Genomic DNA, 23,357 nt, shown 5'->3' with positions numbered 1-23,357 from the left:
TGGGTCTCTGTCTCTGTCTCCTTTCATCGCCTGATGCAGGTTAATATTCAGGAGGATGCCTATATGTTTGTCTTTGGATTCACCTTCTTATTTAGCTTCTCTAGGATCGCGAATTATAAGCTCAATGTCCTTTATTTATGGCTAGAAACCAAATATGAGTGAGTACATCCAGTTTGGATGCTCACCTTACTAAACCTGGATGGAGGTGGGTCATCCTTGGACTTCCCACAGGTCAGGGAACCCTGATTGCTCTTAGAGCTGATGAGGGAGAGGGACTTGATCGGGGGAGGGGGAGGGAAATGGGAGGCGGTGGCGGGGAGGAGGCAGAAATCCTTAATAAATAAATAAATTTAAAAAAAACAAAGAATCAATAAAGAATTATGTTTAAACTTTTAAAAAGAAAAAAAATAAAATATAATTTAATAATGCACCTAAACAATTCCAAACCAGCCTATGTATCTCCCTACACCCACTAGCATTCAGTCATTCCTATCTATGGTCCTGTTTCCACTCATTGGGCTTCATAGCTTAGGAAACTGGTGGGCTAAAAAGGGGAGTCTTTTTATAGCCCGACATAAAAACTGTTCACTGTCTCTCACAGTTCCAAACTGTGGACCAACAAAGCAATTTAGTAAGTCATGGTTAGCATTTTCCTTGAGAAAAGAGAAAAGAGAAAAGAATGGTAGGAAATGTGAGTGGACACTGGAGAGATGCTTCAGCAGATAAGAGGGCTTATAATTCAATCACAAAAATCTCAGTTCAAACCCCACTACCTCTCCTGGCTCCCCATGCCTGGAACTCTAGCACTGTAGGAGCCAGAGATGAGAGGATCAACGCGGCTTGTTGGACCCCAGCCAAGGTGTCTAGGTCCAGTGAGAAACTCTGTCTCGAGGCATAAGGTAAAAAGTGATAGAATAAGGCACTGTGTATCTTCTCTAGCCTACACACACACACACACACACACACACACACACACACACACACAAAATAGTATAGTACAGGTAGTAGCAATAAGTTAGCGATTTGATTTGATTCCCTTTAAGTAACCACACACATGCCACATGTGTGCACCGATGTACTGGACCCCAGTTTAAAATGTCCTTGTTATAAACCACTCCAAGATCTCAGGTTCATTTGCAAAAGCTTAAATCAGTGACTTTGTGTTTGTAGAAATCGAGTTTAAGGAAGGGGAAACCCAGCATATCGTTGAAATTGAAGTACTCTTCGACGGGGTAAGAGAGATGAGAGAAGCCTTCACAGTTCACCTAAAACCAGATGAAAACATGGTAGCAGAGACACAGGTAAGTGAGACCAGAAGTCAACCTTTTTTTAGAGTAAACACACGTAAGAAGTCACAGCAAAGGGGACTTGGGGTTAAAGAGATGGCTCTTCTGTAAAGAACACTTGCTACTCTTGTAGAGAACATGGGCGCAGGCCCTAGCACCAACATGGTGGCTCACAACCATCTGTGGCTTCAATTCCAGGGGTTCCTATGTCCTTTTCTGGTCTCTGCGGGCACTGCACACACCATGCGCATGCGTAAATGGGAGGCGAACACTCATGCACATGATAGAAAAGTAAATCCTTGGGGGCTGGAGAGATGGCTCAGTGGTTAATAGCATTGCCTGCTCTTCCAAAGGTCCTGAGTTCACTTCTCAGCAACCACATGGTGGCTCACAACCATCTGTAATGAGGTCTGGTGCCCTCTTCTGGCCTGCAGGCATATACAAAGACAGAATATTGTATACATAATAAATAAACCTTTAAAAAAAAAAAGAAAAGTAAATCCTTTTTAAAGGAATGATGACGTTGTACGTGAAAAGGGATATGCATGATCCCTTTCAAGCACCCATGTTAGTTTCTGTTCTGATTGGATGGATATTCCTTTCTGTCTTTGGAAAATCTTGTTGGTGGGAATTCAAAGTTGCAGTTCCTGGGCCCCCCATTAGCCCTCTTAGCCTTCCCGTGTCATGACTGAACGTGGAATTGACTGCCACAGGGATGAGATAATTATTCAACACTCGTGGAAGCAGACATATTTACCCACCAAACACTTTCCTGGCCCTCAAGGTGCCCACTTGTCCCCCTACTATGGCTAGAATCTCATGTTGAGAACTTCAGGTTCAACGTTTTATAGTCGCAAAATGGTGTTTCATACATCATATTGCCTACCAGATTTTCTTCAAGATAGGTGCAATCACCATGGAATTTGTTTTTGCGCAGTGGAAATAATTTCTTAACTTACATTCTGTTTGTAGGAAAAGGTCAGTTTCAACAATACCATGTGTAAGTGTACTGCACTGCTTTCATCATCTTGTCCACTATCAATAAGGAATCAAATGGGGAATATGTTTTTCTTAAGTATTTTTATTATTCAGTAAAAATGGTAATTCTGTGGCATTTGCTGTCCCTTACGAATTTTTTAACTTTATTTTTTTTTTATTCGTGGTGGGAGGGGGTGCCATGGAGCACACATGGAGGTCATAGGATAGCTTACAGAAGTTAGTTTTCTCCTTCCACAATATGAGTTCTGGAGATCAAACTAAGGATGCTGGGCTTAGCAGCAAGTGCCTTACCCTCTTGGCCATCTCCCCAGCTACATTGTTAACCTTTTAAGTCATATTTAGAACTCAAGATCTGTGGGTACAAAGTCTTGATCAAATGGATTTTCTGTGAATCTTTCACTGTTTTATGGAGTGACATGTGACATTCTTTTGGGTAAAGGAACAATGCGTAGCTAAAGTCACTTTTACTGTTAAAGACCCTTAAAAACAGAGAAATACCTTTGGTGGGACCGTGATTCAACTTACATTTTTTGCCTTTACAGCGCTGTAAAATTATTTGTAAAAAAACGTTAATTTGAATTTACTTTTATCCTTATTCTGCAATCACGAGCTGCAACCCTACAGCCCTGTGTTTTGGTCCATGATGTTCGGTAGGTTAAGAAGATAAACACACTTGATTTGCAGTATTTTCAGCTCTTGAAAGTGTCAGGGCGATGCCTGAGAACTGTCCTATCCATTATCAGCACTAGGAAAGCTGTTCAAGAGCCAGGGACATGGGCAGAGGTGATTTTCCTCCTTGGCTAGACAGTGTCCAGTGCCGTCTTCTGACTAGCTCTCATCTTCTCTATCCCATGGTCCAGGTAGTCCTGGCCTTTGTCCACCTACAGCTTAGCTTCTCCCTGGCCTCTCCGCATAACGAAAGCCCACACAAGCGCATGACCTTGAAAGTCTCACTTCTTTCAAGGTGTCTGTCAGTTTTTTTCCTCCCACTATCAAGTAATGGATTTTTTGTTGTTGTTCATGTTTTTTCAACTTCACAAAGCCACAACTGAGTTAGCTACTAGCCTCACAACTGAAGAGAAAACCTAAGAACATAAACATCTCATGGGCTAGTAGCAAGCCTTTGGATGAACCACTCAAGGCTTAGGTCCCTTCCCTACAAACATTCGAGATGAGCAAAACCACCAGGGTCCATGAAATAAGCTGTGTGTGGCCTGTCACTCTGCATGGGTCTGGGCAGAACAGTTTCTCATCACAGTGATTCCTGGGGATTTTCTAGTCATTTTTCTGAAAGAGAGAAGTTCCGAGACTCCGGATAGTTAACAAATCAGCGATCACTCTCCTTTCCTTCCAGGCAACCAAGGCCATTGTATATATAGAGGAATTCAACAGCATGGCGGATGTCACCTTTCCCTCTGTCCCTCACATTGTGTCCTTGCTGATATATGATGACATTTCAAAAGCCAAGGAGGACGCTGGGCCTGTGTCTGGCTATCCTGTTGTCTGCATTACGGTGAGTAAGAAACAGATCAAATTGGGAAAAATTTTAAGATAATTCTTTTTTTAAAAAAAATTATTTATTTTTTTGTTTTACATGTATGAATGTTTGTTTGCATGTTTGTGCATGTCATTGTTTACATGTTGGTGCATGTCATTGCTTGCATGTTGGTGCATGTCATTGCTTGCATGTTGGTGCATGTCATTGCTTGCATGTCTGTGCATGTCATGTGCACCACGTGAGTGCCTGACACAAAGTGCAGAAGGAAGCATGAGATCCCCTGGAACTGGAGTTACAGATAGTTGTGAGCTGTCACGTAGGTGGTGGGGACAAAAACCCAGGTCCTTTGTAAGAACAGCAACTGCTCTTAACCCTGAGCCATCCCTCTAGCCACATCGGACGACTGTTTAAAGTAATTATAAACTTTAATAAGCGAAATTTAAGGTTTAAACTTGAAGCTGTGAAAAACAGAAAATAACAATAATTGAATGAAGTTCCCATTTCCCCCTCCCAAAACACAAACAAACAAACAGAACCCTATTAACTGAGTTCACAGTGTGCAGCTTAAGAATCTGTCACGTCAGGTAAATCAGTAAAGCATGATCTCAGCACAGAAGGGGTTAAAGAACAAGGCCAGGTGGGAAAACTCAGGCTCTGTAGCTCTGAGACAGAGTGTAAGAGCTAGCACTCCGGTGTGGAGGATCACGTAGACTTCTGACAGTTTAAGATTCAGGTACAGGAGGATCATTCTGCAAAGGACAGCTGTCAGGGAGAACAGGAGGGAGCCATTACAGGTTTTGCCTGCCTTCTCATAACTGACTTCTAAGTTCCCCGGGAACAAAAGCTGTGACGTGTATTTTTATGTCACCGCAGCCGTAATCAGACACTCCACATATCACAGGCACACAATGAATCTCCGTCGGGGTACCAAGGCGTGAATAATATGGTGTTCCCTTACAAGGGGCTCTGAATGGCACCTGGAATTCATCTGTTGGGTGGCAGGAAGTATTCTCATGCAGAAATGCCTGAGAAGAGTATCCTGTTGGAATGTTAGTGGCGCGGTAGTGCGTAACGAGCTGGAAAGGGAGGACTTGAATTAGCTGGGAAAGAGCCATGGGAAAATGGCACGGAAGGAGTCAGCTTAAGGAGCCTTACGGCGCAGAGTGGTCAAGGTCACCCACCTGCTGGATGTGACGAAGGGAAGAGAAGGATTGGGCTCCTGATGGATGTCTGGCTGGCACTCCTGCTAGCCGTGGTGGTGTGACCAGCCTCACTGGAAAGGGAGATTCTAATACGTTTTGTAGGGGAGAGAAGCATGAGAGAAAAGAGTAAGAATGACTCTGGGGATTCAAGAGATGGTGCCGTGATTAACACTTCTGAGGTCAGAAAAACAATCACTGCTGGGAATAAGAATTCAGAAGTTCCATGACAGAACTGTAGCACGGCGGGGAGAGATGCAATGGAAGAATGGGGGCTGAAGGAGCTTGAGAAGAATCAAGTCCACAGTACTCTCTACTCTGCTCCTAACACTGTTTTGTTTGCTTTCCCCTAGGCTTGCAATCCCAAATATCCAGACTATGACAAAACAGGCTCTATTTGTGCCAGCGAGAGCATCAATGACACTTTGACCCGGTACCGATGGCTGATTAGCGCTCCTGCCGGCCCGGATGGCGTAACCAGCCCTATGAGAGAGGTAGACTTCGATACCTTTTTCACGTCATCCAAAATGATCACGTTAGACTCCATATACTTCCAGCCTGGCTCCCGGGTACAGTGCGCAGCCCGTGCCGTGAACACCAATGGGAATGAAGGCCTGGAGCTGATGAGCCCCATCGTCACCATCGGCAGAGAGGAAGGTGAGAGAGTGTTTCCCTGTGAACGGCGGGGAAACACTGCGATACCGCAAATACCTCATTTCTGTGTGGTTTTTGTTGTTGGTCTGGTTTTGATTTGGTGGGTTAGGTTTGTTTTTAAAGTTTTATTTATTTTCAGTTTAAGTGTATGTATGTATGATTGTATGTACCTATGTGTACCGCGTGTACTCAGTGCTCACTCAGAAGTGTATGTATGTATGCTTGTATGTACCTATGTGTACCGTGTGTGCTCACTCAAGTCAGAAGTGTATGTATGTATGCTTATATGTACCCATGTGTACCGTATGTGCACAGAGCTCGCTCAGGTCAGAAGTGTATGTATGTATGATTGTATGTTCCTATGTGTACCGTATGTACACAGAGCTCACTCAGGTCAGAAGAGAACATCACATACCCTGGAACTAGAGTTACAGATGGTTGTGAGCCACTGTGTGTTCTGGGAACTGAACCCAGGCCGTCCACGATTACAGTCAGCAGACTCAATCACCGAGCCGTCTCTCCCTGGTTTACTGTCAGAAGTGCTGAGAATGGAGCCCAGGCTCCTATGCATATGAGACCAGTACTCCACCTCTGACTTAGACTCCCATTCCTAAATTAAATGGGTTTTAAAACTTGTAATGCATATTTATATTTAAAATGTGTTAACTCTCAGATTAAAGAAGTAGGTTTAGGTAGCTGGGTTGATGGCTCAGTGGTTAAGAGCATGTACCAGAGGACCCACGTCCGGTTCCAAATACCCACGCCAGGTGGCTCACAGCTGTAGGTCCGGCTCCAGGGGATATGATACCTCTGCCGCCACCCCCCTCACACACACACACACACACACACACACACACACACACACACGAATAGAAGTTATAATGCAGCAAAGCTCTGCGATCAGCTCTAGCACTCTTAAACACACAATCACTTCTAGTTTTAGTCTCCAGTGAGTGATATTTAATTATAGCTAGTATATGATACATATCTCACGATTCATCATATTGTTCTAGGGTAACATTAAGATTCACCCTATTTGACTATACTTGGTTTGTATTGTATTTCACCCATTTTCTTTTTATCTGTTCGCATTATACAGTAATCTTGTGAATATGTTCCCGGCATAAATGGTCATCATATGTGGTCGGTCTGACCAGGAACTGTTGAGGGGTCCCCGAATGCATGCTGCGGTCGCCTCTCACACAGACTTCCTTCCTTCTGATGCTCATCCTCAGCCAGGTCTTAGATCACGGGGAATATTAAAATACAGACAGCAATGGCACCTACATTAAAACATTCCTTATGTGCTGTCGTCTTCATCTTCTCTTAGCATAGATGTGTTCCTTTTCTTCAAGGTCTCTGTCAGCCCCGCGTGCCTGGGGTAGTAGGGGCGGAGCCATTCTCAGCTAAATTGCGCTACACTGGTCCCGAGGACCCAGACTTCGCAAACCTCATCAAGCTCACTGTCACGATGCCGCATATAGATGGTAGGTACCGTGGGTAAGGAGAGACCTCAGACACATAGACAGTAGCTATCCTGGTAAAGTCTTGGGAGTTGGTGTGCTCGTAACCTGGTTGGTTTCGCTTCCTTAATCCTCAGTGTGCAAATTGACTTTCAAGTCCATCTGCTTCTTCCAACTCTTTCTACCTGGTTTTGAAAGTCTGTCAACTTAAAAAGCAGTCTTTAAAATTAAAACAAAAATGCAAGTAAGGGCAGACGGCTTCGCTGTGCTTCCCTGCAGGGATGCTGCCCGTCATCTCCACAAGAGAGCTATCCAACTTTGAGCTGACCCTCAGCCCTGACGGCACAAGAGTCGGTAACCACAAGTGTTCCAACCTGCTGGACTACAACGAAGTGAAGACCCGCCATGGCTTCCTGACTAATGCCACGAAGAACCCGGAGGTTGTTGGAGAGACCTATCCTTACCAGTACAGTGTGCCGGTCAGGGGTTCCAGCACCTTACGATTCTACCGAAACCTCAACCTGGAAGCCTGTCTGTGGGAGTTTGTCAGCTACTATGACATGTCAGAGCTCCTGGCAGAATGCGGAGGCACCATCGGGACGGATGGCCAGGTACACCTTCCAACATCTGAGCCTTGCTCCTTGGACGAACTGGCTGCTTGGTTCTGTCAGTAGTTTCCAACTCTTAAACTATTATCTCAGTATTGGTAGCCTTTGGTCAGAGAGGGACAGTGGATGGGATGCCATCCAAATCTGTCATACAGTATTAATATACAAGAGATACACAAAGCCCTCCAGCCACACCATCAAAAGACCACTTCTGAAATAATAAAGACCAGAGTCTGTGCTTAGGTGATAATTTTTAAAAATCTAAAATTTGCATTGAAAGTTATAGCGAGTATTTGAACTAAAATCCTGAAATAACAAAAAGTATAAGAGGGATCTATATGTTAAAGTAGTAAATGACATGCAGGATGAACCATATCTTTCCATCTTTAGCCAAGGGCAATCTACTAGAATTGGAAGTCCCTGAAGGTGCATTTCTAACGGCTATCCTCCTGCTGGGTTCCTAGTAAAATAAAGGGGAAAGTCTATGGTAGCTGCCCATCAGTTCGCTCCCACAGTGGAACTGTGAAACTCTGCTATCTCAGCCACGGTCCGTGTTCCGTGGGTAGCTGCTCATGATGCCTGGAAGCTAGCAGGTAGCAGCTGCTAAGACTTGCTGTTCTCAAAAATCAGAGGCATCAGTAAATAGTGTGAATTAGTGGAAGCCTGTATTAGAGTGTAGCGTAAAGGCAGTGTGAAGTGGTGGGAATAGCCTGGTGTTCTCATCAAGTAAGTGGACGCTTGCCGTCTGAGTCTGATGCGTTCTAGCTGTGTGTCTGCAGAGACATGTTACATAAAGCCTTCTTGGGCCATTGGGTACTTCTTCCTCAGTCTGGCTTCGCCACATGAAAGGAAGAAGAAAAGAAAAACACCACCTCAGCCTTCTCTAAGACCACACACCTTCCGCTCTTCCTCCCAGAATCTGTGCAGTCGTTATAAAATCCCTGTCTCCTTTCTGGCCACTTCAAACACAGGGTCAGTTGACATCAACGAACTAGGAGATGCCACAGGACGGCACAGTGGTTCGGTTGGGTCTCTGTCGGCTTGCTTTTCTGTGATTCAGAGTGTCTCTGTGGGCCTGTTTGGAGCCTGTTTCACCCCCAGGAACATCTTTTGTCCTCCCCACAGAGTGGAAACATGTCTCTCTCATCTTTCATATGTCACTCAGACTGCTAGTTTTCCCACTGCATCCCTGCCTTCTTGCTGCTAACGCTTGTTCTGCCTTTGCAAGCCAATGTAGTGCGCCAAGCTTGCTTTGGAGGCAAGGCTTGCCTCTGAGCTGTTTAATTCTTCATACTAAATCTGGGAGCTCAATGTGAAGTGTTCATTTAAGCTGATGAGACTTTGTTTCGTTTTGTTTTTGCTTTATGCTCATCGTTCTGTTGAATCATCTGGGTCCAGAGATGTTTTGTGTCCAGCAATCTCAAGTAACTGAAGCCAGGGCTGCATTTCTGATTGAACTATGGGAGGTTCTGTTGTTAGGCTGGAACTGGTAACTGCCAGTTTCAGCCAGGTTTGTCTTCTGTGAAAAGCTCGTATAACACACTAGGAATGAGAAAGACCCTAAGACCCTAAGGTCAGTCAGCCAATAATTATTTGTTGGTTTGTTTGTTTGTATGGACATTTTGCTTGATACCCCAGAGGCCAGAAAAAGGCATCGCGTCCTCTGAGATAGAAGTTACAGATGGGCTGTAAACTAACATGGGGATGATAGAGTTTGAACCCAGATTCCAGGAAGCGCAAGTGCTCTTAACTACTCAAATATCTCTCCAGCCCCCAGGTTATCCATTTCATGTAAGCTTTTTCAGTAGATGGTGTACATCTAAGAATCCCTTCTGAGAAGGTTTTCTGCTTTTGTATTATTGAAAATCAATCTACTGATGGAACCATGATGATCAACATCACGGAGAAGAACAGATTCAGTGTGAGCCACTGAGGTTGCGGGTTCTTTTATGAAATTCTAAAACCTTCAGTGTAATCTACGCGGTAACAAGCTAGTGAAAACAGTGCTTGCACTTTCCAAGGAAAGCTTAAAAATGGACCATCCCACTCACCGCTACCTCCTTCCTTGACCTAAACTAATTTCTCTACAGACTGTCGACGCCTTTTTCCTTTCTCTCCATAGCTCACATGCACACTGCTGAGCCATGGGTAGAGGGGAAAAAAATGTAAGTTGATAGAAAAGGAAGCTGACCCTCCAGGACATCCCCTTCCCTTTCCTCCATTCATTTATGGATCTAAGAATGAAGAAAACAGTCAAATGGTAGTTCTGAAAATTAAGATAATGGCACTGGGGACGGAGATATAGCTCAGTTGCCTGGGTGCTTGCCTAATGTACATGAAACCCTCAGTTAGCCAGCACCACACAGACCAAATGTACCACTTTACACCTGTCTCTTGTAGTCCCAGGACTCAGAACTAGAGGCACAGGGATGAGAAGTTCGAGGCCAGCCTGGGCTATATAAGACCCTGTCTCAACCAAAACTAATAACAACAATGTTGGTGAAAGTCAATAATACTAACTAGTAAATTTATTGTTACGTGTAAGCCTTTCACTTTTCTAAACATCCTTGTGTATATCTAGTCTTCTTGACCTCCCAACAACTCCATAAAAATAAATACCATGCCCCGCCCCACCCACTCCTGATTACAGATAAGAAAAGAGAAAAACCAAAACAAACAAATAAAAAAACTCGGGTAGCTTTCTCAAATTCCTCCAGTTTGTGTGCCTATGCTTATCTCGTGTGCCCATGCTGGTAACCCATCGTGAACTTATCCTAACATGTAATTGACTATGAAAATGGATTCAGTCATAGACACTATTATAAGAAAGCCAACTGAGCTTCCCAATGTCTCTCAGAGATAAACATTGCACAGCACCCACTATGGAAACCATGTGCCAAAATACATCCTCAGCTGAGGCGATGGAATTTGCTAATCCAGGTACTGGTGCTGGAGATCTGCAGCATGAGCTGCACACAGGCCGCACAATCTGAAAGGGGAGCACAATTCCAGAGGTGGTGCTCAAAGTCACTGCATCCTAGAATAACTAGATTCTGATTTAGGAATCTCTCCAGTCTTATATTTCTGAATTAATAATTGGATAAACCAGTGACAATAAAGAACCATCAACTTGAGTGGCGGGTTTAGGGTGTAGGAGTGGCTCTGTGGGTAGCCAAACACTCCCATCAGCCACGCACACACTTGTCTGTCTTTCACTTGCCAAGAAAAGTACTTCAAAGTCCTGGCCAAGCGCCGAACAGACACTACCTCCAGCCTCAGCACCTGTCCTAGACTTGGCACTTTAGCCTAAGCTAGCACTGTGCAAACAACTTTTACTAACCTGTACTTGCGACAGCTACCTTTGTGAAATATTGCTAAGTTGCTACCGTGCGTGCGAGTGTGTGTGTATGTGTGTGTATGTGTGTGTATGTATGTATGTATGTGTGATATTTAAAGTTCTGTTTTGACACACAGGCTATTCTGCCTCCAGACTCCTTATTCAGACTACTTCACCTATAAGAAAGAGTTGCCAAAGTGAAGGGACGATTGGAAAAATCCAGGGTTTTTGTGTGCTGACAACAATGACCTTTGTTGACTTTTGTGCAGTTTGACTATAGCTCTTGTCAGCTGGTATCGAGACCTCCTTATTCAGCTGTATATGCATGAAGTAGTCACTTGACATCTAGTCTGTACTGGGAAACGTCCCAGGGACCGGGTGAGGACCCCATACGCACCAGCAAAGGAGACTTATATAGATCAAGTCATTACCCATTAAAAGGCTAAGAAGTTTGCCTGTTCAGAAAAATAATTTTAAAGTTCTTTAACTTTATTCGATTCTAAAACAATCTTTATCCATTAACCTCAAAAAATGCAAAGGCAGATAACAAAAAAGAAAAGATACATATTTAATAAATAATTTTGTTCTACCTCTATGTATATTCCATTCTGTTCTTGTTTGTTTTTTCTTTAATTAAGCTTGTTTGAGCAGGCAATAGAAACACTTGACGGAAGTTAAACTTAAGGTTTTTTGGTTTTGGTTGTTTGTTTTTTGAAATAGGGTGTCCTGGATCTAGCTCTTGGTAGACCAGTCTGGCCTCGAACTCATAGAGATCCACCTTTGCCTCTGCCTCCCTAGTGCTGGGATTAAGGGCGTGTGCCACCACTGCCTGGCTAAACTTAGTTTTTAAACAATTGGAAGTTTTGGTGATTTTTTTTTTAAAGTAAAAGCATTCTTCTCAGCTTTCCTGGCTGTGGTTCAAAGCTAGCGTCTTGGCTCTCTCGACTACTTAGGGATGCAGCAGTTGCTCACGTTGCCCAACTGGCAGGCCTACGCTGTAGACATGCAGCCCAATTACAGCTTGCTCTTATGGCATGAAATTGCAGTATACTCCTGGGAAGACAGACACTCTGTGGTCTGGAAAAGTGAACAAATATTTTTCTTAGCTGGTTTGTTTGAGGAAGAATTTTTGCCTCCTTTTTACAGAAGTGTTTGGTTTACAAACATGAACCCTGAGGCCAGAATATGTATCTGAAGTCAGGTCTTTTTATCCTATTATTTTATATTGCCTTCACTGACTCTCTTATAAGTAAGTCATGCTGCGTCAGTCAAGAGCAACCCAGTTCACACAATGTTCAACCATGTTTCTGTGTTGTTCATTAGGTTATCTATAATCCTATATAGCAAGCATCCCTTGAAGTTGTCCTTCATTGCACAAATTAGTGGCTCAATATTGTTGCCTACCTAGGGTCTGTGTCTTCCTCTCTGATTCGCCTGCCTACAGAGAGCTATGATTGGGCAGAAGCCGAGGTCTCCTTGCTCCAAAGCACTCTTGGGTGTTACTCAGAGAATCTGGCTGAGAATTTGAAATGATCCCCTCAACTGAGCAGCTAGCTGCATACTATGAGACTTGAAGCATTATTTTTTTGATGGGTGATGTTTTATATAGTCACCAATACCTCCCTCTTGATAGATGCTTGAGGTGATAAAAAAACACATCACAATGAGGGACATTCCCCACCAGTAACATCCCTGAGCAAGAATTCTAACAACTCTTTCTGTGTTCTGTCTTTCAGGCAAATACAAACCACACATGCTGCATTAACGAGCCATATACGTGTGCTGGCAAACAAATTTTCAATTTTTTTTGTTTCTAGTGTATGTGGACTAACTAAAACCCCTCAGATATGGGGATCTATATCTGTGCTGTCTGGTGTGATCGCCGTCATCTCTGTGTGGCACTGAGTATGGGACTCTAGAGCCATGTGGTCCAGCATGGTAACCATCAGCTATGTGCGGCTAATGAGCCTTGTAAATGGAGACCGAGTGCCAGCCTCTGTATATGTATAATGCCACATATGACATTCATCCCCGCCCCTACCCTTCTCACACGCAGAGAGCCCCCTGCCTCAGGCCCTTGGACAAACAATATCCTCTCTACATAATATGCTTGGCACTCGGTTGCGTAATATAAATTTGACGGTATGTGTTACTTTCTCCAGAATATTTGCTCCTTTTAAATATAATCTTAAAATTGCTGTTCTCCTCTCTCTGTTAATTAGCTTTAAATGTCAACAGGGGCATGTCAGTTTACTAATTGGGCCTCAGTTGATGATTTATGCCTTTAAAGGTCCCGAAGTTAAGGTTAAAAGAAATTGAATGCTCGGGAGAGTGGCGTCGGAAATTAATAGTTGCATTGCAGTTTTTGGTTGAAGAAACAGGCAGGTGACCAAAGGAGTGAAGTCGGGTCCATTCAGTTCCTATCTCCTCCAGGCAGAGACTCTAGGTAGCCAGGAAGACCTGGCCCTAAATAAGAAAAACAAAAATGTATAAGACGAGGGTAGATCCTATGTTCAGAAATCACCACATCAAGGATTAAACAAAATAAACAATGAAACAGGTATGGGGACTCACACCTGTGATCACAGCACTCAGGAAGCTGAGGCAGGAGGATTGCCACTAGGCAGCATAGTAAGTCTCAAAAAGTTAAATAAAACCAAGTGAGGATCATACAGAGTGCTGTATTCCATTTATCTTATTGAGAGTACAAGTTAAAAATTCCCTCCTGAATTCCTCTACATGGTATTTGATGGAGAGTAGGTCAATACTGGCGAACATAAAGCTACGTTGTTTAATTGGAAGTCCGTGCCTAAAGCCTAATATTGTAACTGGTGGATTATGAGAATCCCAGAATGAGGTATAAATCTTAACCACCAGTGGCATTATGGGTTGACCAAGTCACTTTCCCAGATAGCCAGAGTGTTAACTGCTCTTCAGAACCTATTGATCAGTGGTAGTAATTATGGCTGCTCTTGGAAAATGCATCCCAAAGCCTTCAAGTCACAAGGCTCTGAGTTGTCAGGGAGCAGGGCGTGTCTGCTTCCCACAGGTGAGAACCGCGCAGGTTGCTTGTCCGGTGGCTGGTTCTCTCCTGTTATGTGTATTCTCATTATTGATTTGGCTTGTCGTGTGTGTGCCTGGAAGACTTTATTCTCAACTCCATGACAGTGTGACTTATCATAGTGCCATTCCCATGACTGTATGTCTAGTCCCTATGTCAACTCTTTTTGGGTTTTTTTTTTTTTTTTTTTTTTTTTTGGTTTTTCGAGACAGGGTTTCTCTGTGGACTATGTCAACTCATTGTGGGACACCAGTTCCAACAACCTGATTAGAATGTCCAAGAAGAGTCAGCTGATGATTCCTTCCTGCACGGAGAGGCAGTGTGATCGCTGCCCTGGTCCCTTAGAGCGTTTGGAGATTAAAACGCAGTAATTTCTGTTAGGTGGTCTCAGGGCTGCTCTGCATTGTATGGAGTATACTAAAGCGTGGGAGATAGGAATGCAGGCTAGGATCTAGGTCCAAATTCCATAGGCCACTCAGGAGGTTCAGAGACTTCTGATGGGCGGGGTGGAGAGATGGAGAGGTGGCCAGGTGGTTAAGAGCACTGGCTGCACCTGCAGGCTTTAGTTCACAACACCCACATGGTGGCTCACAACTGTCTGTAGCTCAGGTTCCAGGGTATTTCATGCTTTCTTCTGACATCTGTGAGCACCAGGCCTGTATCATGTGGTACACATACATACATGCAGGCAAAACACTCATATATATGAAATGAAAATAAGTTTTCAAAAATTTTGGTGAACTTGCCTAATTTCTCTGTGTCTTCATTTTTCTACCTCTTTGCTTTTAGTCATCATCCATCTATCCATCCATCCATTCTTCTGTCTATCCACCCATCCATCTATCCATCCACCATTCATCCATCTATCTATCCACCCATCCATCCACCATCCATCCATCCACCCATCCATCCATCAAACCACCTTGCATACGTACAATTATGAGAATGCAAATATTAACTAGCTTTCACCAGTTACCAACAGGTTGTCTGAAATGTGGAAGATACTTGACAGGTGTCAATTTGTCCTCTGGACCTTCTTTATCCCACTGTTGACTGCCAGAAGAAAGAAAATATAAAATTCAAAGACAGCTTATTTAAATTGTTTTGAAATATCCTAACTGCACCATGTCATTGTTAAATACATTTGTTTTTACATCTTTATGTTCTTCCTAACTTCCTCTATATGATTAAAAAATAGTTCATAAGCTGGGCAGTGGTGGAGCATGCCTTTAATCCCAGCACTCGGGAGGCAGAGGCAGGTGGATCTCTGGGAGTTCGAGGCCAGCCTTGTCTACAAGAGCTAGTTCCAGGACAGGAGCCAAAAAGCTATGGAGAAACCCTGTCTCGAAAATCCATAAATAAATAAATAAATAAATAAATAAATAAATAAAAAATAAAAAATCGTTCATAGACACATCTTTGCATAGGAGTTCTAAACACACACCATTCCTCTGATGTGGATCGATAAAATGGAATATATCTATATATCAGCCGGTTATCCCTTAGTAAAAGGCAGAAGTGAACTGGAATAAGGGCAACTGGCAAGATTCATTTCTACATGATCAGAAGAGGCAAATGCAGGGCGTGGATTAGCAGCCACCCAGACCGTGAGGAGGGTGACTTCCCCGGGCACTAGATTCCTAAAGTTGATTGTGGTGGTGGTTGCATTATTCACTTAAATGGTAAATTATGTGGTATGAGGCCTGTACCTTGACAAAGCTGCTGTTCTATGCTGCTGAAAACAGTGTTTATTTTAAGAAAGGCTAGTGCTTATCCCTGCTGCCCGTGATAGTGGTAACAGTGTATGTGAAGTCAGGAAAACAGCACTGGGAAAGGCTGTCCTTTATAGTCTTCATTGATGGCACAAAATCCTCAAGGAAGGGAAAAGAGATGGCTTCTGCCAGATCGGGCTGGTTTGCTTAACACTGATGGGAATGATTTCATCGTTTTAGGTCCTGAACCTAGTGCAGTCCTACGTGACCCTTCGAGTTCCTCTCTACGTCTCCTATGTGTTCCATTCCCCTGTCGGGGTGGGAGGCTGGCAGCATTTCGACTTGAAGTCCGAGCTCCGCCTCACGTTTGTGTACGACACTGCCATCTTGTGGAACCATGGGATCGGCAGCCCGCCCGAAGCTGAACTCCAAGGTGGGTTGGTGTGACTCCTAAAGCAACTCTCTTACCTATGGTAATGGTCCAGGAAGATAATTTTGTTTTTTCTCTTAGGTAAAAATAATGGGAGCACCTTTTAATACATTTTATTTCTATATTCATCAATAATGTGACTTTTTAAACCTTTGGCTTGCATGGAAAACTCTTGTTTAACAAAATCATATCAATGCCTCAAACTTTGCATTGTGTGTCTACGAAATTTAATTTCTTTATTTCAGACATATCCTACTCTATTTTAAGTGACTAATTTTTGTATTTTACATAATGAATCCATGTAGCTTCCTGGCTTTTACCAGATAGAGAGATCCGAGTTGAAAATTCGGTGTAAAATCAGGAGTACAGTTGCACATTTTGCTTGCAAAATAAGAGGATCGATTTATAGTCCAATGATAAACCATATCCTGGGTTCTAGTTCTGAAACTACAATTAATTTACTGTGATCTGTGACATCTCAAGCACATTGCTTAAACTTGGAGCGGGGGTAATTTCCTATGAAGGGTGCACAAAGCTTCTATCACTGTCTGGTTTGAAACTCTGTCATTCTGTGATACCTTGGGCAAATGTCCTACCACGCTGGCGTGCAGAGCTCCTGACTGTAGGCCCTTTAGCACCTGCAGATCTGCCGGTACCCATGTAGAAACTGTAAAGTCCAGACACTCACCAGGGCATGTGGCTCACTCCTGTGCTCCCAGCATTCAGAGGATGAAGAAGGAGGGTAGCTGTGGCCAAGGACAGACTGAACCACTTAATAAGACTGGCTCTCAAAAAAATATTAATAAGCAAAAAGCAAGCCAAGCCCACCAGTGTCAGACTAACTTATGAACAGAGTTTGTGGACTTTTTTTGTCAATGGCATAGCTGAGGTATAATTCCATCATATAGGACAGATTAAAATCCCCTTAGCACTAAGGGGGAATTGCAGGGACCACCTAGATGATCAATCCGGATCACATCAAAGGTTTTAACTCTACATCTCATTTTAGAAGATGCCTTTAAAGTTAGTACCTCCCAGCTCTCGCTTTTAGGTGGAAGTGTGGGGGTTGGGAGGATCTTACCAGGCTGGCCTGGAATTCACTGGGTAGCCCAGGCTGACCTCAAATTCTCTCTCCTACCTGAGATGTATTTGGAATCTCCAGTTGATTTTTGTCAACTTGTTCATCTGGCAAGGGTGCTGGTGGAGAATCATCAGCGTTTTCTCTAAACCCATAAATTTTGCAGTTGTTCTGGGAGCGCAAACCAGTTTCCACACACCAGTCTCAATCTCTATAGTGTCAACAAGGCCATTTGTTTGTCATTTCTCTTGAATTTCTTTTGTAAACTAGAACTGTGAAAAAAAGTATCATAGTCATCTGTGTATTTTATAGTGACATTACTTATATTAGTTAATTTATTTTGCCCCATTTATCCTTATAAAAGAAAGAAACTTGTACCATTTATCATTACTGTTATTGTCTAGAATTCATTTGATAATATCTGCTCATAGAAAGTTTAAAGAATGTAGTGGTATAGTACTTTTATTTTGATAAATAAATCTTGCCTGAAGACGAGAGGTAATCGTGACACATTTGGTTCCCAGTGTGGGGCTTCAACCCATGACCCTGAGATTAAGAAGAGTCCCATGCTCTCTTTCCTCTCATTTATATTCCCTCTGGTGCTGGGATTAAGGGTATATAACTCCCTAGTACTGGGATTAAAGGTTTAGGCCACCACCACCACCTGGATATGTTTCTGCATTGATCTTGTGCAACCCAGGGTAGCCTTGAACTCACAGAGATCCATCTGACTCTGTCTCCCAAATCCTGGGATTAAAGGTGTGTGTCACCATTGCCTGACTTCTGGTGGCTTTAGCTTTGCCTCTGGTCTTCAGGCAAGAGTTATTTATCGAAATATAAATAATATACTACTACAAAAGACTTCCATTAGACCACATGTGCCAGAAAGGAATCTGTACATCAGGGTCTCCGGCCACCTGTATTTTCACCCTCCTGTGCGTTCTGTAGGCTCTCTGTACCCGACCAGCATGCGCATCGCTGAGGACGGACGGCTGGCTGTGAACTTCAAGACGGAGGCTCAGTTCCATGGCTTGTTTGTGCTGTCACATCCTGGTAAGTCTTGTTGTCGGGGAGCTGCCCCCTCCCACACAACCACATGTACAGCTTCCTGTCCGCACAGGTTTCAGTATGCTGCCTGGCTGGCTTTGAAGCTCTTCGTTTCATACGAGTTTACTCTGCGTAGTTACGTCCTTCATGCTTGGTCACCGTTCATCTCTGTCTTATATTGGAAAGCTATCGCTATGCGAGCTTTCACAACTGTCTTTCTCTGTGCTTTGTTGTTATGATACCTCATTTCTGTCGATTCATTTGGCCAGCGCTTCTCTGCTCAGTTTTTTTTCTAGGTCTACGAGGAACCTTTGAGTGGAGGCAGAACAGGTATTTTGCTTTCATACTCAAGTTTCAGACATGTGAGCTGCAATTGATAAGAGACTGGCTCAGCAGTGACTGGCTGTGCTTTGAATATTAATAAAATATGTCAGTATGTCAATAAGCTCATATCTGTTCGTTTTACAAAGGCTCCGTGATTAGAAATGGTTTGGTTTTTTTTTCTTTGACTTCCCACGTTGCCCAGCTGGTTTCCCGTGTTACCACAGTGCCGCTTCTGTTGGGTTGGAAGTGGAAGCCGTCCACTGGCTGGCTTCACAGTCAGCCTCTTCCCAGGCATGAGTTCTAACTAAGGAAGGAGAGAACAGCTGAATGATCAAGAAGAAAAGAGAACCCGTTGTAATTTGTTAAGCAGATTAAGCTGTAGGAAATGGGGACCCAAAAGGGATCATATGGCCTCGTTGCCATGATGAGTTCTGGAGAGCGAGGGTGTCCTGGACTTTGGGATCTCTTCTAAGTGCCCACCTCTCTAATGGCCTGGCTCTGTGATTAGATTAGACAGGCAATCTAATTAGAATTACAGCTCATTCATAAGATCACTTGCCTAATGGAAAGTTCTGCACCTGGCTCTGGTGTGCTATCCCAGCATTCGCTCAGCCCGGGTTGCTGCACGGACTCCCTGGAGAAGCCCTGAGCCCCTACCTTTTGGCCAAATTATACAGATCAGAAATAAAGCAAATGAGGAGCTCAAAGTCGCACAGCCTATCTGGGATCTTTGGGGTGTCCCCATAGTCACTCTCTGCCCAGGGCTTTTGTTGTTTTGTTTTGTTTTTTTTTTTCCATTTTGCATTGCAGATAAACATACCAGCCTTGAAGACTTGTAAGAAAAAATTAAATCCGAGGCGATATGGTACTTCAAAAATTACGCGGTTGTGGACTCTTTCAATTTAACCTCCAAACCACTGTGACTTCCGGTATTTTTTTCAGCTTCTTTTACCAGCTCGGTGATCGTGTCTGCTGACCATCCAGGCCTCACCTTTTCCCTCCGCCTCATCAGGAGTGAGCCAACCTATAACCAGCCAGTCCAGCAATGGAGTTTTGTGTCAGACTTTGCGGTAAGTGTCTCCAAGACCTTTCTTTCTCTGCTGCCTTCTGATGACACTAAGCATTTCAAACAGAAAATGCCTTCTCTCCTCTTCAAAGGTTCGTGACTACTCAGGCACATACACAGTAAAATTGGTGCCTTGCACCACCCCACCCAACCTGGAGTACCAGCTGCCTGTCACCTGTAACCCACGAGAACCTGTCATCTTTGATCTTGACATCCGATTCCAACAGGTACCTGTCTCAGAACTATCCAAACAGAATCCACTTTGCTCAAAGTCATGATTTTCTTTAATCAATACATGTGTTTTCACAAGTGGGTGACTTAATTCTCAAATACTGAGAGAGAAGGAAGTTGGACAGGAAGGAACCAAGAGAGAAAAGGAACTCATTTTGTCTGTTTTTATTTCTAACATAAAAACCATAGTCTCAGTTCGTGGAAGAACTATTTAGATGTTATCTGATCTTATGTCTCTCCTGCAATGTGCCATCTTGGAGATGTGACAATTTCCCATAGAATTCTACACTTCATCGTGTTCTCAGTCTTCAAGGACAATGGGAATCCACCTCTTAATACATAACTGACCTTACGTACTGGTAAAAGTTGAATAGCAGTCTTGGTCCAAGAACTTATACTGTTAGCCTCTTGCTGACCATGATACTTACAAACACTTTACATATATGTTCTGATCAACCTGTAGATACAAGAGCAAGTGACACCACTTACCCTCACTCTAAAAGAAGAAATGGTTTCACGTCACAAGTTTTGTTTCTAAATAGCAAAATCGGAACGATGGCTCCTTAAGCTACTTTGGACGGATAACTACATTTCAAGGAAGGGTTCTGCTTGGCAGTGTGGTGCGTGCCTGGACACATCAGGGCCACCAATAATAAAAGGTTTCCCCTTTGGCATAGGTCAGCGACCCAGTGGCAGCTGAGTTTAGCCTGAACACGCACATGTATTTGCTGTCTAAGAAGAGCCTCTGGTTGTCCGATGGATCCATGGGATTTGGTCAAGAGAGTGACGTTGCTTTTGCAGAAGGTAACACTTACCAGATGAGATGATGATTCTATTGTCCTGTGTGTCTGCAACACCTGCTTGTTCTATGTCTGTGATGTTCTGTGTCCTGCGTGTCTGTGATGTTCTGTGTCCTGCGTGTCTGTGATGTTCTGTGTCCTGTGTGTCTGTGGTGGTTGTATGTCCTATGTGTCTGTGATGTTCTGTGTCCTGTGTGTCTGTGACGTTCTGTGTGTCCTGCGTGTCTCTGATGTTCTGTGTTCTGTGTGTCTGTGATGTTCTGTGTCCTGTGTGTCTGTGATGTTCTGTGTCCTGCGTGTCTGTGACATTTTGTGTCCTGTGGATCTGTGATGTTCTGCGTGTCCTGTGTGTCTGTGATTTACTGCCTCTCCTGTGTCTATGGTACTTTGATTTATTAACATTTATTTATTTATTAACATTTCCAGGGAGAATCCTATAGCCTCTTTGACATGATAGATGAGTCTTATTCATTTTGACTTATGCAAAGAATAACTAAAATTTGGTATATGATGCTGAATGGCTTTTACATTTCAGGAAATATAATGTCCATCTCCATTTCCTAAGTCACTTTTGGGTTATTTTGTTGTTGTTGTTGTTGTTGTTGTTGTTGTTGTTGTTCATTGGTTTTTCAAAATTCTTTTTGAATTTTCTTAAGTTGAAGTCTCTGAGCTGTGTGAGTAATATCTCATAGGTGAAGTCTGTGCCTCCCTTGTCCGAGGCTGTATGCTCAACTCCTAGCAAAATACATAGTGAACTCATGAATGGGATGTGGGGAGCAATGTCAGGGCTTTGTTAAACCCACCTTCAAAAGCTGATGAACTGAACTAGGGCTTTTGTTGATATATTCTTTCTTAGTGTTAGTTTGTGTTGTATTAGTCAACATTTCACAACAAATTACCTCATGTAAACTGGACTTCAACCACAAAGGGGCACTAGACTACCATGTCATAGATCAGACTTTAGATTACTGCCACATGCAGTTGAGAATCAGGGCCTTCATAGGCCTTGCTTCTCTGTGCTCAGTCTATAGGGTGCTCTAGTCTCTGTCGTAGGGAGTGGGCCAGATCCAGAGAGTGTCCATGTTCAGTGACAGGTTAGGGGGCAAAGAAAAGAATCCGTGTCGCCGTTGTCATTCATGGTTTGCGGTGTCACCTCATTGACAGAACTGCATTTCCATGTCTGCTCCAGGGGACATGATTTATGGCCGTGTCATGGTGGACCCTGTCCAGAACCTGGGTGACTCCTTTTACTGCAGCATTGAGAAAGTGTTCCTGTGCACAGGGGATGATGGCTATGTGCCAAAGTACAGCCCGGAGAATTCAGAATACGGCTGCCTGGCTGACTCTCCTTCGCTCTTGCACAGATTTAAAATTGTGGTAAGTGCTTTGACCCGGCAAACTGTATCAAGTGTCAAAGATGAGGCTTCTCAAGCTTAGCTTATATTTTGAAGCAATATCATCATTTTATTTAAATTACATAGTGACATTTCGTGGTGATTTGTTCTTGCCCAACATTACTGGAGAATGTTCCATCCTTGCAAACTTGGCACTGGCTACAGAAATAATTTTCTTCCTTATTGCTTCCAGGATAAGGCTCAGCCCGAGACTCAGGCTACCAGTTTTGGAGACATCTTGTTTAATGCCAAACTGGCAGTAGATGACCCTGAAGCCATTCTCCTAGTAAATCAGCCTGGATCAGATGGCTTTAGAGTAGACTCGACACCACTCTTTCAGGTAGGTGTGTCTGGACCTACTTATGGTAGCTATGTAACTGGTAAGTACACTCTGTCTCAGGCATCACATAGAGAAATGAACATAAGAGCAGCTATGCATATAGTGAATGGGAAGAATGGGAATGCTAGGTTCTGCCTATTATTGTCTTATTAGTGCCTACGGCTAAGAGCACTGGCCACTCTTGCAGAGGACCTGGGTTCAGTTCCCAGCACTCACACATCAGTTCACAACCATGTGTGTGTGTGTATATATTATATATGTATATTCAGCTCCAGAGAATCCAAATCCTTCTTCCGTCCTCCTCATGCATATGGTACATAAACATACTTGTAGGCAAAATACCCATTCACATAAAATGAAAAATAAATATTTTTTCAAAAGAATGTGTAATGAAGATTCTTATTCAACTTATCATACATGTCTGACAGTTGGGCAGTTTAATTTTCTCAGTCCTGTGTTTTTATGATCCATCTTATTGGAGTAAGGGCTTATATAAATTGATAGGCTCAGAAAAGCCATCATGGACAAGAAATAAAGTCTTCACTCTTGGAGATTCCATAGACGAAGACTGAAAATCCTGACCCAAAGACAGAATGAATAGAGAGATGCAGGTAGTTACGATGATGCCAGACAGACATGGGTGCAGCACCTAGAAATGGGCCTGTGTCGTGGGCAAGGGTGTTCTTCAGGAGAGTTCCAGGGGAGTTACACAAACAGGACTTTATACACACAGGGGAGATGTGTTATTTTTTCTCAGCCTCAGGAAAAACGTGCACATGCATGCATGGGCACGCACATGGTGGGAGTGGGGTGTGGGGGTGTGGGGTGTG

General features: G+C 43.4%; 1 protein-coding gene across 1 annotated transcript in view; it reads left to right on the top strand.

Annotated features, from left to right (window-relative positions):
• Frem2 (FRAS1 related extracellular matrix protein 2) overlaps nt 1-23,357 on the top strand; it is a 129,278-nt gene that overhangs the window by 100,592 nt on the left and 5,329 nt on the right. The window contains exons 12-23 of the mRNA XM_005343968.3: nt 1,171-1,301; nt 3,640-3,798; nt 5,336-5,639; nt 6,992-7,123; nt 7,379-7,710; nt 16,058-16,250; nt 18,274-18,378; nt 19,639-19,766; nt 19,855-19,989; nt 20,671-20,797; nt 21,983-22,170; nt 22,381-22,527. Coding sequence (XP_005344025.1) covers nt 1,171-1,301; nt 3,640-3,798; nt 5,336-5,639; nt 6,992-7,123; nt 7,379-7,710; nt 16,058-16,250; nt 18,274-18,378; nt 19,639-19,766; nt 19,855-19,989; nt 20,671-20,797; nt 21,983-22,170; nt 22,381-22,527 — 2,081 coding nt within the window. The remainder of the gene's footprint in view (nt 1-1,170; nt 1,302-3,639; nt 3,799-5,335; nt 5,640-6,991; nt 7,124-7,378; nt 7,711-16,057; nt 16,251-18,273; nt 18,379-19,638; nt 19,767-19,854; nt 19,990-20,670; nt 20,798-21,982; nt 22,171-22,380; nt 22,528-23,357) is intronic.

The sequence above is a fragment of the Microtus ochrogaster genome, chromosome 1, assembly GCF_000317375.1.
Source record: "Microtus ochrogaster isolate Prairie Vole_2 chromosome 1, MicOch1.0, whole genome shotgun sequence".
Lineage (NCBI taxonomy): Eukaryota > Metazoa > Chordata > Mammalia > Rodentia > Cricetidae > Microtus > Microtus ochrogaster.
The sequence above is the reverse complement of the archived record's forward strand: the minus strand, read 5'-3'. Positions and strand labels throughout refer to the sequence as shown.